Source organism: Cnephaeus nilssonii (assembly GCF_951640355.1).
Source record: "Cnephaeus nilssonii genome assembly, chromosome: 14".
In the NCBI taxonomy this organism is placed as follows: Eukaryota; Metazoa; Chordata; class Mammalia; order Chiroptera; family Vespertilionidae; genus Cnephaeus; species Cnephaeus nilssonii.
The window spans coordinates 49311147-49334756 of NC_137085.1; the positions used below are offsets into that span (position 1 = coordinate 49311147).

At 38.8% G+C, this 23610-nt stretch overlaps 1 protein-coding gene across 4 annotated transcripts in view; it reads left to right on the top strand.

Moving 5' to 3' along the window:
- RIC1 (RIC1 homolog, RAB6A GEF complex partner 1) overlaps positions 1 to 23561 on the top strand; it is a 110245-nt gene extending 86684 nt beyond the window's left edge. For all 4 annotated transcript variants that reach the window (XM_079791138.1, XM_079791140.1, XM_079791139.1 and 1 more), the window contains exons 16-26: positions 1202 to 1362; positions 2318 to 2456; positions 5421 to 5537; positions 5989 to 6717; positions 8583 to 8741; positions 8827 to 8963; positions 10538 to 10824; positions 11641 to 11832; positions 15450 to 15627; positions 15787 to 15975; positions 17862 to 23561. In XM_079791138.1, the coding sequence (XP_079647264.1) occupies positions 1202 to 1362; positions 2318 to 2456; positions 5421 to 5537; positions 5989 to 6717; positions 8583 to 8741; positions 8827 to 8963; positions 10538 to 10824; positions 11641 to 11832; positions 15450 to 15627; positions 15787 to 15975; positions 17862 to 18150 (2577 nt within the window). In that variant the 3' untranslated portion in view covers positions 18151 to 23561. The remainder of the gene's footprint in view (positions 1 to 1201; positions 1363 to 2317; positions 2457 to 5420; positions 5538 to 5988; positions 6718 to 8582; positions 8742 to 8826; positions 8964 to 10537; positions 10825 to 11640; positions 11833 to 15449; positions 15628 to 15786; positions 15976 to 17861) is intronic.
- The last annotated feature ends 49 nt before the right edge of the window (positions 23562 to 23610 follow it).

Sequence of the window (23610 nt, forward strand, 5' to 3'; positions counted from 1 at the left end):
AACTAGTGGCCCAGTGCACAAAATTTGTGCACCGGGGTAGGGGGGTGTCCCTCAGCCTAGCCTGCACCCTCTCCAGTCTGGGACCCCTCGGGGCCACAGGGATCAGGCCTAAACCGGCTGTTGGACATCCCTCTCGCAATCTGGGACCACTGGCTCCTAACCGCTCACCTGCCTGCCTGCCTGATTGCCCTTAACCACTCTGCCTGCCTACCTGATCGCCCCCAACTGCCCCTCCTGCTGGCCCAATCACCCCTAACGACCTCTGCCTCTGCCTGCCACCATGGCTTTGTCCCGAAGGACATCCGGAAGGTCTCCCGGTCTAATTAGCATATTACCCTTTTATTAGGATAATTTATTGGAAAATAAATAAAACTTTTTATTTTTTAATTAAGAATTAGGCATTTTTAGATCATGGGATTTTCATTTCAGGTTACTACTTTTTTTTTAAATATATAATTTAATGTAATGACATTTACACACCAAGAAACAATCACCAAAGTTGAGATAATCAATATATCCATTACCCCTAAGAGTTTCCTTTGGGTTCCTTATAATTTTTCCTCCTGTCCCACATACCCAACTACAATTTCCCATCACCTCATTCTCTGGCAACCTTGTACCTGATACTTTGGATTAATTTACATTTTTCTAGAAATGTTTATAAATAGAATCATATTCTTTTTTTGGTCTTCTTTCACTTATAATTATTTTGAGATTCCTTGATATTGTTGGAGTTTATCAATAGTGTATTCCTTTATCAGGTTACTACTTTTAAAAAATTTAAAGGAATAATGAGTTCTAGATAACTTTTTCTAATGATTTTTATCTGTTAGACATTCTCTATAAAGTTTGTAAAAAAGTTAAAAAATAAATTCAAAAGAAGAAAAGTTTGTTGTAAGGGTTGTTTATTGATTTGTATGTTTATTTTTGAGAAATTGTTGGTCTCCTTGAGTCAGGTCTAAATATTCAGATCTAAAAGGAGTATCATAATAGTACAGTCTCAGTTTTGATCACTTCATCTTTTGATTATTTGTAGAATGAGCCTTCCCTGTCAAAATATAAACATCCATTTATTATTAATGCTCACATTAGCCTTTTAACTCCTCTTACTTGAAAAACGTCAGTAGATAAAGAGCATGGATTTAGGCATCTCTGGTAGGCATCTTGTTTTTCCCATTTTCTTTATTTCTGTTTTCTGCAGCTGAGAGTTTATTTGCGAACATCGAATCTGGACAATGCCTTTGCTCACGTCACCAAAGCACAAGCAGAGACCTTACTGCTTAGTGTCTTCCGGGACATGGTGGTAGTGTTTAGAGCTGACTGCTCAATATGCCTTTACAGTATTGAGAGGAAGTCTGAGGGGTAAGTCCAGAGCATGTGGGAAGTCACTCTTTGCTCCTGTGTATCATGTTTCCTCTGTAGTTTTTATTTTTTAAAAGCTACTCTAATTTCATATTTAGTGGGGGTTTTGTTTGTTTTAGGAGTTTTAAAAACAAGGAATTTTAATTAGTGATATTCATACAGTATTTTTTAGCTACCAAAGTAAGTAAATAAATAAATAAGCCTGCACTAACTTCTTCAGTAATTTTACTGGATTCATTTGAAAAAAATACCTGGTTTGGGATGGGGTAAACCTTTCAGATCCCAATTTTTTCACAACCTTAAAAACAAGTGGTCAGTCACTACCCAAGTGTCCCGGACACCTGGGGAGATGTCAGGACTCCGCAGCGTTAAGGCATTGGGAAGCTTTTCCTCCGCAGATGCACCTTTCCCACTGAGCTGGTGGCTGTGGTCTGGGCAGGAGAAGCGGGCAGTCCTGTTGCTGCTGTGTGTTGCCTGCATTCCTCTTAGCATCTGGTTGGCTTGCAGCGTTTAAATCATGCCTCTCGAGTTTTGTTTTGCTCTCAGGTTTTTGATTTGTTTGTTTCTTTTTTTAAGCAGCCATGAAGTGTGTATTTGGTAAAGTAGCATTGTTGATTGAGGAGTAATGTAAAGATAAAAATTAAGAAATCTTACTAGTCTAGATAGAACCTATAACCTTTCTCAACCAACTAAGCTGTTCTAATACATTCTTCCCTAGCTTTTCTTCCCTTTTACATCTTATTTCCTTTCTTTCTCCCTCATCTCCCTGTGGATGCCTCAACCTTGTCAGTCTGCTGCTTACTAGTAAAGGATACTCGGGGAAGAGGGAACAATAGGTAGAAGGCATTCGGGTCTCCATAGTATGAAATCTAATACTTTTAGTAGCGGGGTGTGGGAGGAGCAACCTTGCTAGCATTGTTTTTGAGGTGTGTGGGTTTCTTTTTTGTTGTTACAGTCCAAATACTACTGCTGGTATCCAAGTTCTTCAGGAAGTCTCCATGTCACGCTACATTCCTCACCCTTTCCTGGTAGTATCTGTCACTCTGACATCAGTGAGTACAGAGAATGGAATCACCTTGAAAATGCCACAGCAGGTATCATTCTGTTATGAGCTCTTTAGAATTGTCAACTCAGTTTTTAGTTTTTTAAGTTGATATTGGGAACTGTTTATTTGTTCACTAAATAAATACTGTCTAGTATATGCCTTACATGTAGATGCTGAGTTACAGTGACAAGCTAAATATGGTTTCTGCTCAACATAAAGAAGTAATTACATACATAAGTAATTATAATTGTGAGGTATGTACCAAAAGTAGTACAGGTTACTCTAAGTGTGTGTAACAAAAACATGGAGTAGTCTAAACAATCAGAGAAGATTTCTGTAACATTCAGATGGAGACCTGAAGAACAAGTGGTGATTAAGTAAAGTGGGGGGCAGGGGGAGAGGGAGAGGCGGTTGAGGCAGAAGGAACAGCAGTGCAAAGAGCCGTAGATAAGAGAGAACATGACATGTGCAGGGAATTGGAAGAGTTTCAGGGTGACTGAAGCATAGAATGTCAGGACATGAGTCCTGTTGTTGATACAGACTTCAGACTATCTTAAAGTCTAAAATATTTTAAGCTGGCTATTACTACATGTAAACTTTATAACATGTACTCTAACTGCAAGGAGGAAAATGAACTAGAGTAGGACAAAACAGGATGTAGGGAAAGTCTCTGGGAGGCATTGTAATGAACTAGGTGAGTTGCGTTTAGTGGCCCAAACTTGGGCAGTGACAAAGAAAATGGAAAGAAGTAGCATGGATTTAAGTTTAGAGGACTCCATTAGTTAATGATGAGGACAGAGGAAGGAGAATGCTATCTTTTATGGTGAAAGCATGTAGTGGTGCCACCAGGACCCAGGTTTCATAACTTCTACTCCAAGGCTCCTTTCATTAAACCAGTGGTTTCCAAACTTCATGTCAATGTGGAACCCCTTTTCATAGGAAAAAAATTCCATGTTAGATTTGTCATTCATCTCTGCTCAGTCTGTCTTTTGCTTCCTATTAAGGCACTTTCATGAAACTCCTTTAAAATAAAGGTCCCATTTCCTCTGCAAAATATGTCATGGTAACCAGATAGTCCTAGTTGATGAAAAGTTCTGTTTTACAGAAGAATTCTAGGTGAAAGATGTGGGAGGAATATAAGAATTAAAGAGTCGCCCAAGGAAATAACTGATTCAGGCAATGGTTATTATTAGGTGAAATCATCAGACAAAGGTTGGTGGGGTTTTACAGTGAAAGGATGAGGCGGTCATACCTTAGTCTTAATAAATCTTATCACTAAAGTGGGAGAGTGAGGTGTGGCATGCTTCCCGGGTGATGCAACATGAAGAGTTACTACCAAAAACATTGAACCCGAATTGTATAAAGTCATTTTCCATTCACAGGAGATACAGGGAATTTTAGTTTTAACACCACAGGAAACAGAATGTAGAACATGCTGTAGGCCAGCTAGAACAGGTTAATGACATGGGAGAGAAAAGTATAGTAAGAGGAGGCTCTTCTAAATAAGACTTTAGAGCCATAACAGGTAAATGTAATGCGTATCATGAGTCAGACTGACTATAAGAGACACTGTTAAAACAAGTAAAGATATTTAAGTGTGGACTGAGAGATGACACTAAGGAAGAATTGTAAATTTTATTAGATGTGATACTGGCATTATGATTATGTAAGCAAACATTCATATATTTTAGAGATGCAGATTAAGTGTATAAGGATAAAATGGCATGCTATCTTTAAAATACTTTGGCAAAATAAATTTTATAAAAGGGATTGATAGAACAAATACAACAAAATCTTGATAATTGTGAATTAGGATGATTGGAATATGGGGCTTCATTATACTATTCTCCATACTTTCAATTATGTTTGCCATTTTCATATTAGGAAAAAAGGGACTCCTGATATCTCAGATATAATAGACAATCAGTAGCATGAGTAGTACTGGGTGCCCTGTTTTAGGAGGGCATTTCACAAAGAGGAGATATCTAACTTGGTAAAGAGCAGATTGAGGTCGAACTATAATGGGAAATAGACGGAATACATGTTGCACAGAGGGAAGACCAAGATTGCTACAGCAAAGCATGGCTTCATTAATATTAAAGATTTTTAAAAAGCTAGCAGTGAGGACAGTTCAACAGTGAGATGCCTCCCCCATGAGAGGGAGCTCTTATCTCTGAAACTCCAATGAGAATAATCTTTCGGGGACTTTGGGAGGTAAGAGATGGTGTGTAGGGTTCCTTTAGATTTAGGGTTTAAAGGATACAGGTTGTCCTTCTTTTGGGTTATAGGTTTCTGAAGAGTTCATTAAAATTGCCTGAAAATGCTGTTGTGGTCACCTGTTCTTGCATATTGTAATATTATCATTAGAAAATGTTGAATGCATGGATCCATCTGAAGAAAATAGAATTTGCTTCAGTTCTCTTTTTCTACCTTTTATGTATAGGATATCAGTAAGCTTTTGTTTTGTGGGGTTTTTTTGTTGTTGTTTTTTAGTCAAATTACTCTTCCTCTTTACAACTGAAGGTTTGTTAGCATCCACTGTTTTTCTCATAATACCCCTAATCTAGACAGATTGTTCTCACTTTCCCAAAAGAATTATTCCAGCCTATCCATGTAATTTACATTTGTTCTTCAACTAGAGTACCAAACTTTTCCCACCTACCCATGTATGTCTTCCTCATGCTTCAAACTTTCTCTAGCTATGCCACCTAGATCACTAAATTGAACTCTCATTTTTATGAACGTCTGAAGATCTCTTAGTTTTTCCAAGATAATTCAGCTCAGCCCTCAATTTTATATTCATTTGCATGTTCATTAATTACATTGTGTTAGGCATTTCCTACCCTAGTCAGAAAGCTTCTTGTACATACTCACAGAGCCTAACAGAATGACTACACAGGGTACACACTCAATAAATACTGTTGGTCGTTTAAACTGTAAACTTTAGGGGTTGGGGAGAAAATGCTGAAAACATACCTAAAAATTAGTATGGATTTAATTTCTTTTTCTTCAGGCTCGTGATGCAGAGAGCATTATGCTGAATCTTGCAGGGCAGCTCATCATGATGCAGAGGGACCGGTCAGGCCCACAGATCCGGGAGAAGGACAGTAACCCGAACCAGAGGAAACTGGTGAGTGAATGCACATCGTTTAGAACGTTAAGAATGTATGGCATCAGGATGAGGAAATAAAATAATTTAAGAGGAGAGTATTGTCTTGTGATTTGGACACTAAGAGAGTACGTGAAATTAGTCTTAAGCCTCAAGGGTATAAAACAATTTGTGAAGGGTGAAGGATAAGGTCCTGAAATAATAAAATAATGTTATTGCTTAGGCTGTATTTCCAAATTCTAATGGGAAAATAGTATAAACTGGTGAAGTTCATAGGTTTTGGTTTTTAGATCTAAATACACATACTCTGAAAGGCCAGGGGACTATTATTAACTCTAATTCTAAATAAGTTACCGTAATTTTCCTAAAAAGTTGTACTCGCATTTTGAAAGTCTTGGGAAACTAGTGCCTAGGAACTTAACCTACAGATTTAATAGGAAAAAAAAAAACTGATTCTTGTCTCCTTTTCCAGCTGCCATTCTGTCCTCCTGTTGTACTAGCTCAGTCTGTTGAAAATGTATGGACTACGTGTCGAGCAAATAAACAAAAGCGGCACCTTCTGGAGGCCCTCTGGCTGAGCTGTGGAGGAGCAGGGATGAAAGTTTGGCTCCCTCTCTTCCCCAGGGACCACCGCAAGCCCCATTCCTTCTTGTCCCAGCGGATCATGCTGCCTTTCCACATCAACATTTACCCGCTGGCGGTTCTGTTTGAAGATGCGTTAGTCCTCGGTGCTGTCAATGACACTGTGCTCTACGACTCTCTGTACACTCGGAGCAGTGCTAGGGAGCAGCTGGAGGTGCTCTTCCCCTTCTGTGTCGTGGAGAGAACCTCGCAGATCTACCTCCACCACATCCTCCGTCAGCTGCTGGTCAGGAACCTCGGGGAGCAGGCCTTGCTCCTGGCCCAGTCCTGCTCCACGTTACCCTACTTCCCTCACGTGCTGGAGCTCATGCTCCACGAAGTGCTGGAAGAGGAAGCTACCTCACGGGAGCCCATTCCCGACCCTCTGCTTCCCACGGTGGCGAAGTTTATCACCGAGTTCCCCCTCTTCCTGCAGACCGTTGTGCATTGTGCCAGGAAGACTGAGTATGCCCTGTGGAACTACCTTTTTGCAGCCGTCGGAAACCCCAAGGACTTGTTTGAGGAATGTTTGATGGCTCAGGATTTGGACACAGCTGCCTCTTACCTTATTATCTTACAGGTAACAGTTCTCTTCTTAAAAAGGTACAAGAATTAATGATCTTAAACTTCTGGGGAAAAAGAAACGTCCTGTTTTGACACTGTGATTGTGCATAAGGAATTAATTCAGTCCTGTTTTCTATTCAGTTTATATCTTTGCTTTTGAAGAACTTATTTTTATCAAATAACAGAAAATTTCTTTGAATATTAAAAAGGAACATTGCAGGGTTTTTAAATTGTATTTATTTGTTTTCAGAGAAAGAGGAAGGGACACAGAGAAACATCATGTTGTTCCACTTATTTATGCATTCATTGCTTGATAGTAACATTGTAGAGTTTTAAAAATCCTGTTTGTCCATAAATAGGCCTAAAAGAGACTGATGAGTTTATAATATTATCTTGAGTAATACTGAAGAAGTGTCGTATTATATGTATTAATAGTACATATAACATGAATATTACTGGGTTTGTCTGAGCCGCCCCAGCATAATAGGTATTTCCTTGTAGTGTGGACTTGATGCAGGGACTGTGGTTAGAGCCTGGGTCATAACAGAGCACCTTATATGAGGCTCCCCACAGTGAGTTAAGAGGTCTCAGGCCTGCCACAGTAATTACTGTCATTGCAGTTCTCAAAATAATGTGTTCTTTGAGACTCTAGAAAATTTGCTTCATTATATATTTGACAAGGCTGCTTGATAGTTGTTGTTCCTGTGTGTCTGATGTAAAATTTCGATGATTGCAAAGTTCTGTTGCTGATGTAAGAAGCTAACCATAAACCTGGTTTCAGACTGCCTGAAGCAGATTTCCTGTCTACAATGACAACTGATTGAAACCAGAGATATTCCAGCAGAGTATCTGCTGGACGGCCATGAAATTCTGATTCCTTGATTAATCTTGAAGAGAGAATCATAAAAATAGAAATCATAAAAATAGAAACACGGAATCATAAAAATAGAAACAAATTAATGCAGCTATTTGTTGTTTTTTTAGGTCACTCCTTAGACTTTCAGTGATCTCTGAAGCAATGGAATTGGAAACTTTTGTTCTATCAGAATTCCTAAATTGCTGTGGATTAATTACAGTTAAACTTGTCTATTAGTCACCTTTCTGTGAAGGTCAAAGCAGGCAGTAAGGTTAAATTTGTGGAAGAGCCCTGGCCGTGTGGGTTAGTTGGTTTCTAGTGTTGTCCCGCACACCAAAGGTTTGCAGGTTTGACTCCTGGTCAAGGCACATACTTAGGTTGCAGGTTCAATCTCCAGTCGGGGCAAATACAGGAGGCAGTTGATCCATGTCTCTCAAATCGATGTTTTTCTTGCTCTCTCTTTCCCTTCCTTTTTCTGTAAAATCAGTAAACATATCCTTGGATGAGGATAACAAATAAATTTGTGAAAGAATTATTTAGGATGCTGTTTGTGTAACGGTACTACAAAATACTGCCCAAAGCAACGATTTTTAAGTCCCTTCCTCAGAAAGCTGTCCCAGGAGACAGACCTGGGCTTTTTTGGAGTCTGGCAAATTTAGATTTTTATTCTTGCTTCAACAAGTTAACTTAACTTAGTTTCCTCATCTGTAAAATAGGAATGACGTGCCTATTTTGCCGATTCACTAGGAGAAACGAAAGAGTGTGTGTGAGGTTTATATAATGATCTGGCATGTAGTGGAGTTCAGTAATCACAATTTATGTTACGCAGCACAGTATGCACCTCAGCTTTTCTTGTCTGATACTTCTAGTGCTCCTTTAATTTTACTGCTAAACTGTCCCATGCCGTGTTGCAGCTGCATTTCTCCTCTGGGTTTAGGGAACCATGGAGATAAAGAGTTGCTCATAGTTTCCCAAATTATTTGCACTATAAAAGGAATGCTTGTCTTCCTTGGTTGTTTTTGTAGAATATGGAAGTCCCAGCAGTAAGCAGGCAACATGCCACACTTCTGTTCAACACAGCCCTGGAGCAAGGCAAGTGGGACTTATGTCGGCACATGATTCGATTTCTTAAAGCCATTGGCTCTGGAGAATCTGAGACACCTCCATCCACACCTACAGCTCAGGTTAGTTGCAAATAGGGCAGCTTCTCTGGGCATATACCCATGTGGCATCCCCTCTAACCGCACTGCACGTTGTGTGCACTCTCAGGAACCCAGTTCAAGCGGAGGATTTGAGTTCTTCAGGAATCGCAGCATCAGTTTGTCCCAGTCCGCTGACAACGTACCTGCTAGTAAATTCAGCTTACAGAAAACACTAAGTATGCCATCTGGGCCTTCGGGAAAAAGGTAAAAGGACGAAAAGCTGTTATGCTTGTAGGGCGTTGAGTGACACATTGCATTTCAGGGCATTTGTAAAGTCAGATCACATGAAAACAACTACTTGATCTACTTGCACTTCCTTTTGCAATTCTCAAAAATATTTCCTTCTTCCTCCAAAGTTCACTTCTACAGTTTCTGCCCCTTATATTAGAGTAGGTCTCGATATACCTGTTCTGAATGTAATTAACTTTAAATTACTTGATTATTGGATAAAAAGGAAGATAATAAAGCTGCAGGTAATCCAAAAGCCTTCCTACAGTCAACAGTTTTATCCTCCTTTCCAACTGTACCTCTTGACAAAAAAAATAAAATTCAGTCCTCATATACTAGACTCTCCTGTGACTTTGGAGAAGTCATTAAACAGTGGGAGAGCAACAAGGAAGTGCATCTGGAGATGGAAACCTCCATCCCCCATGGGTGGGCTGTTGCTTCTGAGAGGTCAGCTACGGACTCGCACTGAACATTATAAAATAGAATTACCCCGTTTGTGAGGCCCATGATTCCTTCTTGTGTTGCATGTTCTTGGCTCCTGTTTTTTTTCCTCTTCCCTAATCCTTTCATAATGTTCGTATTGTGTCTGCAGTGCCTGGCACATAGAGCTTACTGAACTTTCTTTATTGTGATGTTTAACTGCTTTTTCTTATCACAGCCATTAATATCACCCCCACCTGCAACATACACACAATCTTGGGCTATATACACGTGAAATGCAACCTATAAACAGTTGTCAGGCAAACAGAAGCTTCTCAGCCATACCCTGAACTTAAATCCTAATGCAGACTCAGTGCTCACTATGTGCTAAGCATGGTTCTGGCATTTACATGTGTAGGTCTTTAATTCTTTCAACAACTGTTATGGGTACATAGGGTAGATACTATTGTTACCCACATGATTCAGGTGAAGAAACAGAGGTCCAGAAAATAAACTTGGTTATGTTCACACAACTAATGAGTGCAGAGCTGAGACTTGAGTGCATGCCGCCTGCTCCAGGGCTGCCTCTCTCCAGAAGCACCACATACCGTTACAGACCAGGTGGGCACACCAGTGCCCATGAGTAAGGGATGAGAGACTGGATTTAGTGAAGTCATTAATTTTTTTAAATTATTTTTTATTTGTATTTTTTACATAACTACCATAACTCACATTAAGAGACTTCATTTCACTTTTCTTCTCATTAGTTTCTTTGATCTGATTTCCTTCCCTCTTTTCCTTGGACTTTTCAAATATAGCATTAATGTGCTCCCTTTCTTTCCTTCAAGCAGTTACCACCTCTTTCCTGGTTTGGCTTTGCCTCCTGTTTTCTCCTATTCCATGTATTCATTCTACAATTATGTTGTAAAAGCCTGCTGAGTTCCAGGCATTGTTCAGCGGGTTGGTGTATCACAGGGAGGAGAAGACCTCATACTTTATCCTCCTCTTCAATCAGAATTAGATCTTGGGTCTTTTACCTCCCTATCAGCGCACTCAGTGCTACTACGTAAAAGTATGTGAAGACTTCCAGTAAAGATTTTTCTGTAGCTTCCTTGTGTTCCCACTTACAGATGGAGTAAAGACAGCGACTGTGCAGAAAACATGTATATTGACATGATGCTCTGGAGACATGCTCGGCGTCTCTTAGAAGAAGTTCGGCTCAAGGACCTGGGTTGCTTTGCAGCCCAGTTGGGCTTTGAACTCATTAGTTGGCTCTGTAAGGAGCGTGCCCGAGCTGCCCGGGTGGACAACTTTGTGATAGCCCTGAAGAGACTCCATAAAGATTTCCTGTGGCCACTTCCCATCATCCCAGCCTCTTCCCTCAGTTCTCCTTTCAAGAATGGCAAACTCCGAACAGGTAGTGCAAGCTTGTGTCAAGGTACAGGCGAGTGTATTACTCCAGGAACTTAGATGTTTTGCAGTTAGTTGATATTCAAAGAAGTCTTTTCATTCTAAACTCAGGAAGAGATAAAAGCCAAGTTTTTGTACATCAGTCCACCATTTTGATCAAGGATGTGAATAAAGTAGAACCTATGTCTCAGAGACTTGTGACCTTGAAATCCAATGTATAAATATAGCCATTGTTATCTCAGATTCTCAACAAGTTGAGAATTGACTGAATATAGAACTACCACACTTAATTTGGGAAGGAGTTTTGGAATTGTTCCTTACCTGACAGAGCTCATTCCAGAGAAATGGTAAAAATGCATCTCTGAGAGCCCATCTTCTAAACTAGGAGAGGACAAAGTGAAATCACTTTGGTGAAAGAAAAATTAAAAGATAAAGTTTTTTAGTTCGGGTCTTTTTAAGGAAGACTGTTCTAATTGTCATTTAAGAAAATTGAAACAAAAGCCTTTAACTATGGCATTTGGAAACTTCATGTCATCTTAGAACCAAGGAAAACCACATCAAAGATGAACAGAGTAAAATTTTGCCTAGTTCTAATAAGATTTGATGACATTAGATGACTCTTAGGTGGCATTATATAGTCAGTCCATTTTGTTACAGTCCCACAGCCCTGATTTATGGGCAGGGGATGCAGTGTAGGACAGTAATTGGCTTTGAACTTCTAATATTGAGCGAGTGCGGGGAGAGAGGTTGAAAGAACTGAATTGGAAATGGCAGTGTGTGCATCTTGAATTTCCATTTTCTTGTTTTTGGATCTACCTTGCAGTGGGAGAGCAGCTGTTAAAGTCTCAATCAGCTGACCGTTTCTTAAACCTTGAGATAGATGCTGGCCTCTCTAATGTCCAACGAAGTCAGAGCTGGCTCAGCAACATTGGCCCTACTCACCATGAGATAGACACAGCCTCATCCCAGGGACCACAAATGCAAGAGGCCTTCCTGTCACCTTTATCTAACAAAGGTGAGTGTCACTTTTAAGACCTAGCTCTTCTTCAGTTCCTTTGGGAGGGAGTTGAGGTGCTGCAGCACTTCAGAGAGAGCTTCATTCTTCTTTGAAGATGTTTCCTTGAGGATTAGCCATTAGCATCTGCTGGGTAGGTGAGGGTTACTAGAGCAAGGCCAATTGGCCTTGACTATATGCCACCATATGTATTGAAGGTAAAATGAAATAGGCAAAATCTTATTACAGATCAGCACTAATAGTTGAACTTTTGCAATAGATTTTAATGTACAGAAACACTGACTTTGAACCTCATGTAAGCAGAATGTTAACTATCTCCATATAAAAATTTCATTTTTCTCATAAGTATACCTGTATCATAAAAAAATTGTACTCACTTATCGTCTCTTTTATTTTGTTTATTTTAAAATGTGGACATTTTCTTTTAACTTCCTACATAATATCCTTAATTTTGCCTCTTAGACTTTAAACCCTAAAATATTTACTATCTGGCCCTTTACCAAAATATGTATGCCAACCTCTGCTCTTAAAGTAATGGATAAGGCCTGGCCAGTGTGGCTCAGCGATTGAGCGTCAACCTAGAAACTAAGAGAGCACCAGTTTGATTCCCTGTCTAGGCACATGCCCAGGTTGTGGGCTCAATCCCCAGTAGGGGTCATGCAGGAGGCAGCCAGTCAATGATTCTCACCATTGATGTTTCTATCTCTCCCTCTCCCTTTCTCTCTAAAAATCAATAAAAGAAAAATGAAAGAAATGGGTAAGATAAAATTTGAGGAATTTTTAAAGTGATTTATGTTGCTTAGATTTATATAATTTGGAGCAACTAGTACTAACTAATCTGATTTTCTGCAGTTTTCTTAATGGCCAGGTATTCACCTGTCATCACTATAAGCTGAGCTTCTGCTATGTGGGTAGGCTTATAGATGCCATTATTTTTTTTTTCCAAGTGTGGTAGAATACATAAAAAATTTACCATCTTAACCATTTTTAATGTACAGTTCAGTAGTGTTTACAATTCCCGTTCACATTGTTCTACCAGTATCCAGAACTCTTTCATCTTACAAACTAAAACCCTGTACCCAGCCAAAACCGGTTTGGCTCAGTGGATAGAGCGTTGGCCTGCGGACTGAAGGGTCCCGGGTTCGATTCCAATCAAGGGCATGTACCTTGGTTGCGGGCAAATCCCCAGTAGGGGGTGTGTAGGAGGCAGCTGATCGATGTTTCTCTCTCATCGATGTTTCTGACTCTCTGTCTCGCTCTCTTCCTCTCTGTAAAAAATCAATAAAATATATTTTAAAAAAATAATAAAATCCTGTACCCATTCATAACTACTTCCCATTCCTCACTCCCCAACTACTGGCAAATACCATTCTATTTTTTATCTCTCTGAATTTCACTACTTTAGATACCTCATGTAAATGGAATCATGCAGTATTTGTCTTTTTGTAATTGGCTTATTTCCGTCAGCATAACATTCTCAAAGTTCATCCCTGTTGTAGAATGCATGAGAACTTACTTTATTAGATAGAGTAATATTTCATTGTATGTATATACCACATTTTGTTTGTCCATCCATCTACTGATGTATACTTGGGTTGTTCCACCTTTGGTTATTATGAATAATGCTGTAGTGAACATGAAAGTATATATATATCCTTTTTCAGTTCTTTGGGGTATATATATCCAAAAGTGGGATTGCCAGATCATATGGCAATTCTGTTTTTATTTATTTTTTGAGGAACCATCATATTTCCATAGCAGCTATAACATTTTACATTCCCACCAATGTTGACAAGGGTGTTCAGGTTTCTCCACATCCTCGCCCACACTTATTTGCTGTTTGTTTTTTTAATATTAGCCATCATAATGGACATGAGGTGGTACCATTGCTCTCTTTTTTTTAAATTCTCGCCTGAGCATATTTTTCATGGACTTTTTTTGGGGAGGGAGAGTGGAAGAGAGAGGAAAAGGCAGAGAGAAACATCCATGTGAGAGAAATCCATCAATTGGTTGCCTCCTGCACACGCCCCCCGGGCCAGAGAGGAGCCTGCAAATGAGATACATGCTCTTGACCTGAATCAAACCCGGGATGCTCTATCCATTGAGCAAAACTGGCCAGGGCCCATTGCTTTTTTATTTTTTTTTATTTTTAAGAAACTTTTTAAAGACATCATTTCAGCCCTAACCGGTTTGGCTTAGTGGATAGAGTGTCGACCTGCAGACTGAAGGGTCCCAGGTTCGATTCCGGTCAAGGGCATGCACCTTGGTTGCAGGCATATCCCCAATAGGAGGTGTGCAGGAGGCAGCTGATTGATGTTTCTCTCTCATCGATGTTTCTAACTCTCTAGCCCTCTCCCTTTCTCTCTGTAAAAAAACAATAAAAATAATTTTTTTTAAAAAATCATTTCAGACATAAAGGTTGAGATAATAGTATAATGGATCCATGTATCCATCACCCAGCTTCAGTTACCAACTCATGACCAAATTTGTTTGACCACTTCCCCCTCCTGTATTTTTTTAACCAAATCCAAAACATTACACTGAGTGGCCCGATTATTATTATCTCTGAACGCATAATAATCTGGCCACTCAGTGTATATATATGTATGTATTAGAGGCCCGGTGCAGCCTGGCCAGGGGGAGGGGACATGGGCGGTTGGCCGGCCTGCCTGCTGGTTGAACTCCTGGTCGAGGGGGCAATTTGCATATTAGCCTTTTATTATATAGGATATACACTGTGTGGCCAGATTGTTATGCATTCAGAGATCATAATAATCTGGCCACTCAGCGTATATTTTGTGAATATTGCAGTATTTATCTCTAAAAGGACTCTTTAAAAAATAGCCATAATACCATATCATCCTTCTAAACTTTTAACCCATCAATATCCAGAAAGCTTTCAGAATCCAATTGTTTTTGATATATTGTGATTGTTATGTTTTTAATTCTCTTTTTAGTGATTGTTCCCCTCCCCATCTTTTTTTTTTTCTTCTTCCTACTTATTCATTGAAGAAACTTGCTTAATGGATTTTCCCATAATGTGGATTTTGGTGATTGCATCTTGATGATTTAGTTTAACAGTTTCCTCTGTTTTTCTTGCCAATTGGTAATTAAATCTAAAGACTTGATCAGATTATAGCTTTTTTTTTAATAGGTAGTGGCATGTTTTTCCATGTGAAGGCACATAATGCCTGGTTACCGTTCTAATGGTTTTTTAAAAAAATACACGTTTTTATCCATTTCAGAGAGGAAGGGAGAGGGAGAGAGATAGAAACATCAATGATGAGAGAGAATCATTGATTGGTTGTCTCCTACACACCCCTCAATGGGGATCGAGCCCACAACCCAGGCATGTGCCCTGATCAGGAATCAAACCATGACCTCGTGGTTCATAGGTCAGCATTCAACCACTGGACCACACTGGCCAGGCACTAATGGCTTTTTAAAAAAATATCTACTACTGTTAATATAACTTGGGAATTTTAGCAATGGGTTTATGTTTTAGTTTCAAACTCTTCAAGAGAAATCAACATCTAAGAAACAGCCAGTAATTAAAACTAAAGTTAAAACATTTTCCACATGAAGTTTGTTTATAACTTTTGGCACTTCTTCATCAGGTGATGAATGCAGTATTGGTTCAGCCACAGACTTGACTGAAAGTAGCTCCATGGTGGATGGGGACTGGACAGTGGTGGATGAAAACTTCTCCACACTCAGTTTAACTCAGTCAGAGCTGGAGCACATCTCCATGGAGTTGGCCAGTAAAGGGCCTCACAAATCCCAGGTCCAGCTGCGGTGAGTTTCTCAGCCTTTTGAAAGTACAGAATCCCTACTTGGGATATTTGGGCAAATAAGGTACAGGGGCTACTTTCCTGATAAATTGCCCTTCTGACATCTAGATTCTTCTTAGCTCCATATTTCCTTCTCAGTTATTCTGTTCCTGTTTATGTATAGGTATTTGCTACACATCTTCATGGAGGCAGGATGTCTGGACTGGTGCATTGTCATAGGCTTGATTCTTAGAGAATCCTCAATAATCAACCAGATTTTGGTGATTATGCAGACGACAGAGGTAGATGGAGAGATGTTACAGAACATACAGACAGGGCTACATGCGGTGGACCGCTGGGCCTCTGCAGACTGGTAAGTGCTCGTTCCTGTCCGCTTGTTTCTCTGCTGTTCATTGGTGAACCCTGTCCTTTCCCATTAAGGCTTAGCTCTGGTTCATTTATTTAGAGATTTTAGGTTGGTCAATATAAAAATGCTTTAATATGTTCATTTTAAGGCTGTTTTCTTTAGTTACTGTTCTGTACCAAACATTTAGAGGAGTGATGTCCAGTGAGAGAGTGTTGGTCATTTTAAAATGGAATGCATATCACTGACTTAAAATTGATGCAGCACAAATGATCTTTGTTTTTTTTGGTTTTCTTTATTGATTAAGGTATTACATATGTGTCCTTTTCCCCCCATTGCCCCCCCACACACACACACTCATACCCTCACCCCCTGGTGTCTGTGTCCATTGGTTAGGCTTATATGCATGCATACAAGTCCTTTGGTTGATTTCTCCCCTTTACCCCCACCCTCCCCTACCTTCCCTCTGAAGTTTGACGGTCCGATCGATGCTTCTCTGTCTCTGGATCTGTTTTTGTTCATCAGTTTATATTGTTCATTATATTCCACAAATGAGTGAGACCATGTGATATTTATCTTTCTCTGACTGGCTTATGAATTAAGACTGGAACTTAAGGTTTGTGGTTCTGTGGAATTAAATAACCTAAAAATTTCTACTTGAAAAAATAAAAGCTTAGTCTATATGAATTTAACATTGCATGGCCATTACTAGCAAACCAAATTAAGAGTAGTGGATGGCCCGGCCAGTGTGGCTCAGTGGTTGAGCATCAACCCATGAACAAAGAGGTCACCAGTTTGATTCCAGATCAGGGCACATGCCCGGGTTGCGGGCTGGATCCCCAGTAGGGGGCATGCAGGAGGCAGCTGATGTATATTTCTCTCTCATCAATGTTTCTATCTCCCTATCCTTCTCCCTTCCTCTCTCTATAAATCAATAAAAACATATTTTTTTTAAAAAAAAGTAGTGGATGCTAATAAAACTCTATTAGGACATATAGAATAAAGGACACTTTAGTTTAAAAAAAAAAAAGTAGTGGATAGAAGTTAGGCGCCTGGGGTTCTAGCCCTTACTCACCAATTGTGTGTGGATTTGGGGGCTTCCCTTACTTGGATGTAGTTTTCCTTAATTGGAAAGTTCATTCAGGTTCTCTGAAAGTTCTTTTTCAAGTCTAAAATCCTGTTGGTCCTTACACTGTGGAATATGATTTTTAATTGTAATACTAGATAATTTGCTCCTAGTGCTCAGAAATTTAAGACTCACGCTAATGCTATGTGCAGCCCTTCTATGCTGGCCAGGGCACCTAAGAAACCTTCCCTTCCTACCTTCCTGTGCTGCCTCCTCTCCCCCCATAATCAATCACTGACCTTACTGAATCTGTGTTTAGTAGGAATTTTCCAATAACACTGTAATGCCCGGCCAGTGTTGCTCAGTGATTGAGCATCAACCTATGAACCAGGAGGTCATGGTTTGATTCCCTGTCAGGGCACATTCCCGGGTTGCAAGCTTGATCCCCAATGGAGGGCATGTAGGAGGCAGCCTATCAGATTCTTTCTCATAATTATGATTTTCTCTCTCCCTTCCTCTCTGAAATCAATAGAAAAAGTATATTTGTATATATAAAAGGCTAATATGCAAAGTGTCCCCTCATGAATTCGACCGGGAGACTGGGAGTTCGATCACTCGCTATAACGTGCGCTGACCACTAAGGGGTGGGCGCAGAATGAAGGTCCCAGCCAGCAGCCAGAAGGCCCTGATGGACCCTGATCGTGGGTCAGGCCTAGGGATCCTACCTATGCACAAATTTCATGCACTGGGCCTCTAGTATATACAGAACACTCTATGGAGCCTTTTGAATATGGCAGATGAAAACTAATTTCCTCTTTCTTTTACTTAGTCCTGGATATAAGCCATTTTTGAACATCATTAAGCCACAATTACAGAAGCTCAGTGAGATAACAGAAGAGCAGGTCCATCCTGAAGCCTTCCAGCCAGTAACTGTGGGTAAGACTCCTGAACAGACTAGTCCCCGGGCAGAGGAGAGCAGGGGCTCCTCGGGCCATGGAAGCATCCCCCAGGTCGAGGTCGGAGGTAGCGGTATGGTCAGCCGGAAAGAGGAGAACACAGCCCGCACAGAGGAGGAGGAAACTTTTCAGGACGGGACTTACGACTGTTGTGTGTCCTAACAACAGTGAGGTGCCGTCACCACGGCAGTATTAATTAGCAGCAGCGTGCGTGCAACTGAGGACACTGTGACCTCGTTGGATGATTTAACCAGGGAGCTCAGCTCAGAGACTCTGGTAAGGTATTAAATTTTAACTAACTCTTCTCTAAGAAATCTCCTTGACTCCAGAAAAATGTGATACCAGAATAAATCATCTTTCATAAAAAAAATTTTTAAAGCTTTGGTGGAAAGTAATAAAGAATACTATACAGATGTACATGAGAATATTTTGGTTTTATTCTTAAAGGTTGGTAGCTCTTAAACCATAGGGATTGTTTTGCCCCAGATGAGCTTGCTTTTTCACTACATATAGCTTCTTACATGTTTTCTGGTCCAGGCTGCTTTTTTAAAAATAAATGCTCATGTGCTTGCTGTAGCTTGTCAGGTACCTGAGCTACCTGGAATGCCCTAGATTAAGAGCACTGGACTCTAACTGGGCCTCCTGAGCAGATGCCTGCCCTGGCACAGCACATGCCAGTCCTGAATGATGGGAGCACTTTACCTGTGAGTCAGTGTGCCAGCGGCATTCCTGCTGGACCAGCATGGGTAGAGGTCGGAGGGGTTCTTGTCTAATTATGTGTTAGATACCACTAAGCTATTTTGTATCAAGAACTTTATCTTTTTGTGAATAACCTTGTGTAAATATACTCAAAGGCACTGTTCATATTTTTAGGGCTTGTATTATAATTTGTAAGGTTTATGCTGGATTCTGCATGGCTATGTATACTCACTCTTGGAATAAAGACAGGGCTTGCTCTTCTTTCCAAATATGAGCAGTCTTCATAGAGGAAGACAGGTTGATTCACAGAGGAAGACAGGTTTATTTTATTGGCTTGGTCATAAAATAACAGAAATAGAAATGGTCACACCAATCATGAAATGAAACAGGTTTTGTGCAAATTGATGTAGTTTCTTATTTATTGCTTTTGTAAATTGAGTAAAAATGGACTTTTATGTAAATATACTGAATCCTGTATTATCACGGCTAACTAAAAATTAGTATGTAAAGAATGCATTCTTCATTGTAATTTTTAAAATATTTTATGTATTTCTAGATATGACTTAATTTTAGTTTTCATATATTATGAAAACTGCATACTCCTTAATTGCTTCAGACTAAACACATACCCACTGTATGTACTTCTAATTACCTTATAACAGTATTAATTTAGATAGCTTGTTTGTACTGTGCAATTTGAACAAAGGAATGCAATGTTATTTTTTACAAAAACAAACTTGTTTATTTTTATAACAATGTATTTCATGTGGACCAAATTCATACCACTATGTAAAACAGCCTCTTAGTGCAATTACAGTTTAGAAATAAAATTTGGTCCTCTATCCTTGTTTTTAAAAGTAAGTGGCTAGATTTAGTTGTCCTAGCCAGGTTTCCTTTGACGGGAAACTCAAAACCATTTTGAAATTGCTTAGTTCAGAATTCATCAAACTGTTTTAAATTATTGGGTTTGGTAATTTACTATCATTTACTTTTTACAAGTGCAATAATTTCACATACTGAAACTCCTGAATGGGTGGAATATGTGATTATTGGTACCTGACCTGGTCCTTCTGGTGCTACTTTTATTTAAGCCTTTGTTTTAAACCACCTTTTCCCTGAATCTTAAGGTAGAACTGTTTCCCAGGTGAGTACATCATGAGCTCAGCAAGAAACTGAACTGAAATTTCTTCTGCCCTAGTCCACTAGGAGAAGACCTAGCATTACTTTTGTGTTTGGTGTGAATATTCCGTCAATAAAAATGATTTACCATTTAAACAGCTGTCATCTTTTCAAATATCCTAATGTGCTGCTGGGTTCATCTTGCACTGTCCCAAGCAGGCGTCAATAAGAGCTGTATTCCTAGGGTTAATGCCATAAATGAATCCTCTAGAAAATACCGGTACTTGTTTTTCAACTAATAGAAATGGGTGGCAAAAGAGACAAATTTATAGGAAAATCTCTGATAATTTCTTAATATAATTTAATATTTAAAAACTCAATCTTATTTTGCCTTGTTTGATTCACATATCAACTGTTTAAGCCATATTTTTAACCAGTGAATTTAAATATTCAGTATAACAGAGGTTTAAATTATTTGCTAATACCAAAACAAGAAGTCATTTGGGGATAGTCAACCTTTGCTTGAATTAAAGTTGCTGCTACTTCTGTAATGTGTACTTTTTTACTTGGTAAAGGAAAATAAAACCATTACATGAACTTTTGTTTGTTCACCATCTCAGGTTAACAGCAAAAAGTAAATGTATTAAAAGCCACATAAATATTCTTTTGATCATATAATTCCACCTCTTAGAATTTTTCTTATGAAATAACTTAGAAATTCAGCAGACTTAATATTTGTTTATATGCAGAATTATTTAGAATAGGAGCCTCAAGAGTTGGCAGCATCCTAGATGCTCGACAATGCAAGATTGGAACAAATGATTCATATTGATGGCATGGAAAATGTTTTAAACTATCATGAAAAATGATACAAAATCATGCATACCATATGATTTCCACCAAGCAAAACTTTATATATAAAAGTGTAGAGGGCACCAAGCATTATCTCTAACAGGTGGGATTAACAATTTGATTTTTACTTTTTCCTGTTGTCCTGTATTCCTAAATCTGTGTCTATGGATTTGCATATTCTGGACATTTCACATAAATGGAATAATGTTATATGTGGCTTTTTCTGTCTGATTTCTTTCACTGAGCATGATGTTCATCTTTGTGTATCAATGCTTCATTCCTTTTCAAGGTTGAATAATATTCCATTTTACAGACATGCTATATTTGTTTATCTGGTTATTTAAGGAATTGGGTGGTTTCCACATTTTTGACTACTATGAACATGCATGTAGAAGTAGTTTGTGTGGACCTATTTTCAGTTCTGTCTAGGAGTGGAAATGCCTAACCATATTCCCAAAGTGCCTGGGCTATTTTTTTTCAATTCCTATTAGCAGTGGTTCCGATCTATACTTATTAATGTTGTATTTTTGGTTATAGCCATCTGTGTTAATATAATAAGTGGTGGTATCTCATTACAGATTTGCATTTCCCTTATGGCTGTCTTTTCATGATTATTAGCTATTTGTGTATCTTTGGATAAACATGTTCACATCCTTTGGTCACTTCACATTTGGGTCATTTATCTTTCTATTGTTGATTTGCAAGAGTTTTTATATATTTTGGATACTAGAAGCTTATCAGATAGAGGTCTCATTCCCCCACTATCCAAGAGCAGGGTGTTCCTGCTTTCTGAAAGTTTGTGCTGTGGCACTCGGCTTTTTTGAAAGACCTACGTTTGTACGGTAACAGCTTTTTTCAAAAAAGTGAAAATCCTCTCATTTCTTTCGGTTAGCAAAAGCAGGTACTAATGCCAATGTTTTCTTCTAAGGGTTTCATAATTTTAGTTTCCACGTGTTAGTCTTTGATCCATTTGAGTTCATTTTTTTATGTCCTATGAAGTGAGGGGGTCTAACTTTGTTCTTTTGTATGTGAAGATTCAGTGTCCCAGAACCATTTACTGAAGTTTTTCTCCCATTGAATTGTCAAAACTCAATAGACTATGATGTATGAGTCTATTTCTGGACTGATTGCACTACACTGATGTATGTCTGTTTCTGCCAGTACCACACTGTCTTGATTACTGTTGCTACTCTGTAGGAAGTTTTGAAAGTGTGAGTCCTAAGTTTTTCTCAAGAATGTTTTGGCTATCCTGGGTCCCTTGCAGGATCAGCTTGTCAAGTTATGTGTGTGCACACACAAAAGGCAGCTGGGATTTGATAGGAACTGTACTCAATCTATAGATCAATTTGGAGAATATTGCCATCTTAATATTAAGCTTGTTGGTCTTAGAACATGTCTTTAATTCCTTTCAGCAATGTTTTATATAGTTAGCATTGTAAAAATCTTATACTTCTGTAAGCTTATTCCTAAGTATTTTATTCTTTTCCATGCTATTGCAAATAGAATTAGTATGTTGAAATTAGATCCTACAATACTGCTGGATTCATTAGTTAACTGTAATAGTTTTTGTGGCTTCCTTAGGATTTTCTTTAAAGATCATGTCATCTGCAGCTAATCTGGATGCCTCTTGCTAGAACCTCCAGCACAGTATTCAACAGAAGTGAGTAGTGTACATCTTTGTCTTCTTTCTTAACTTAGGGGAAAAACATTATATTCACAAATTATTTTCTTAGGTTGAGGAAGTTCCCATCTATTATTAGTATTAGTTTATTGAGTATTTTTTATCATGAAAAGGTGTTAGGCTTTGTCAATATTTACCAAATAATTGGTCATCTATTGAGATGATTATATGGTATATTGCATTGATTTTTCAGGTATTAAACCAACTTTGCATTCTTGAGATAAATGAAATTATCAACATGTTATATTTTTACAAACCAAATAATGTAGTAGTATCAAAAATATATATTGATGTACTTTCAAATTGGCTAGGCCAGTGGTCGGCAAACTGCGGCTCTTTGGCCCCTTGAGTGTGGCTCTTCCACAAAATACCACGTGCAGGCGTGCACATACAGTGCGATTGAAACTTCGTGGCCCATGCACAGAAGTCGGTTTTCAGCTCTCAAAAGAAATTTCAATCGTTGTACTGTTGATATTTGGCTCTGTTGACTAATGAGTTTGCCAACCACTGGGCTAGGCTGTTTTTTAAATAAAGAGGTATTAAGTGCATTTTGGCTTTATTGGCCATAAATTTCTGTAAACTATTAGGAATGTCATTCTGCTATTACACCTTGTACTGGACTGTTTTGAGGAGTAGTGGTGCCCTTTTCTTGTGTGGAGATTAGCCTTTCAGTGATTTCCTTTGCCAATGGCTATGATTTAAAACTGCTAAATATGCTGAAACTCAACATTTACCGAGTAATTGGTCATTCATTTCTGTGGAATTCAGATGCACAGCCTCATTCCACAGCCAAAAGGATTCCAGTTAAAGTAAACTAACATTTCCATGTTGAGTTCTTTGCTCACATGTCCCATTAAAACAGCAGTTATAACCACAGGCTGGTGACCGCTGATCTAGGCCTTTTAACAGCTATTAAAAAGAACAAGACTAAGACTAACATTTTTCAAATATGAGGATACAGAATACAATAAAGATCTATTTTTCAATATACTAACTAGTATATTAAAAGTTTATTTCAGTAACATTGTAAGGCAACAATTAATTCTCAAGTGAAACCAGTGAAAAGTAATGGACAGACATAATCATTTTTTCTATAGCTTCCTGAGTCAGCAAGCTGGGTTATGGCCCCCTCGGTGGTAACATTTTAAGAATCTTAGCATGCTGGAAACAGATACTTCATGCTACAATAATTCTTTTAGGACAACACAGTAAATTTTAAGAAATAATTCCTTCAAAATCACAATTATTTACCCTTTCCCTGAATGTGCAAT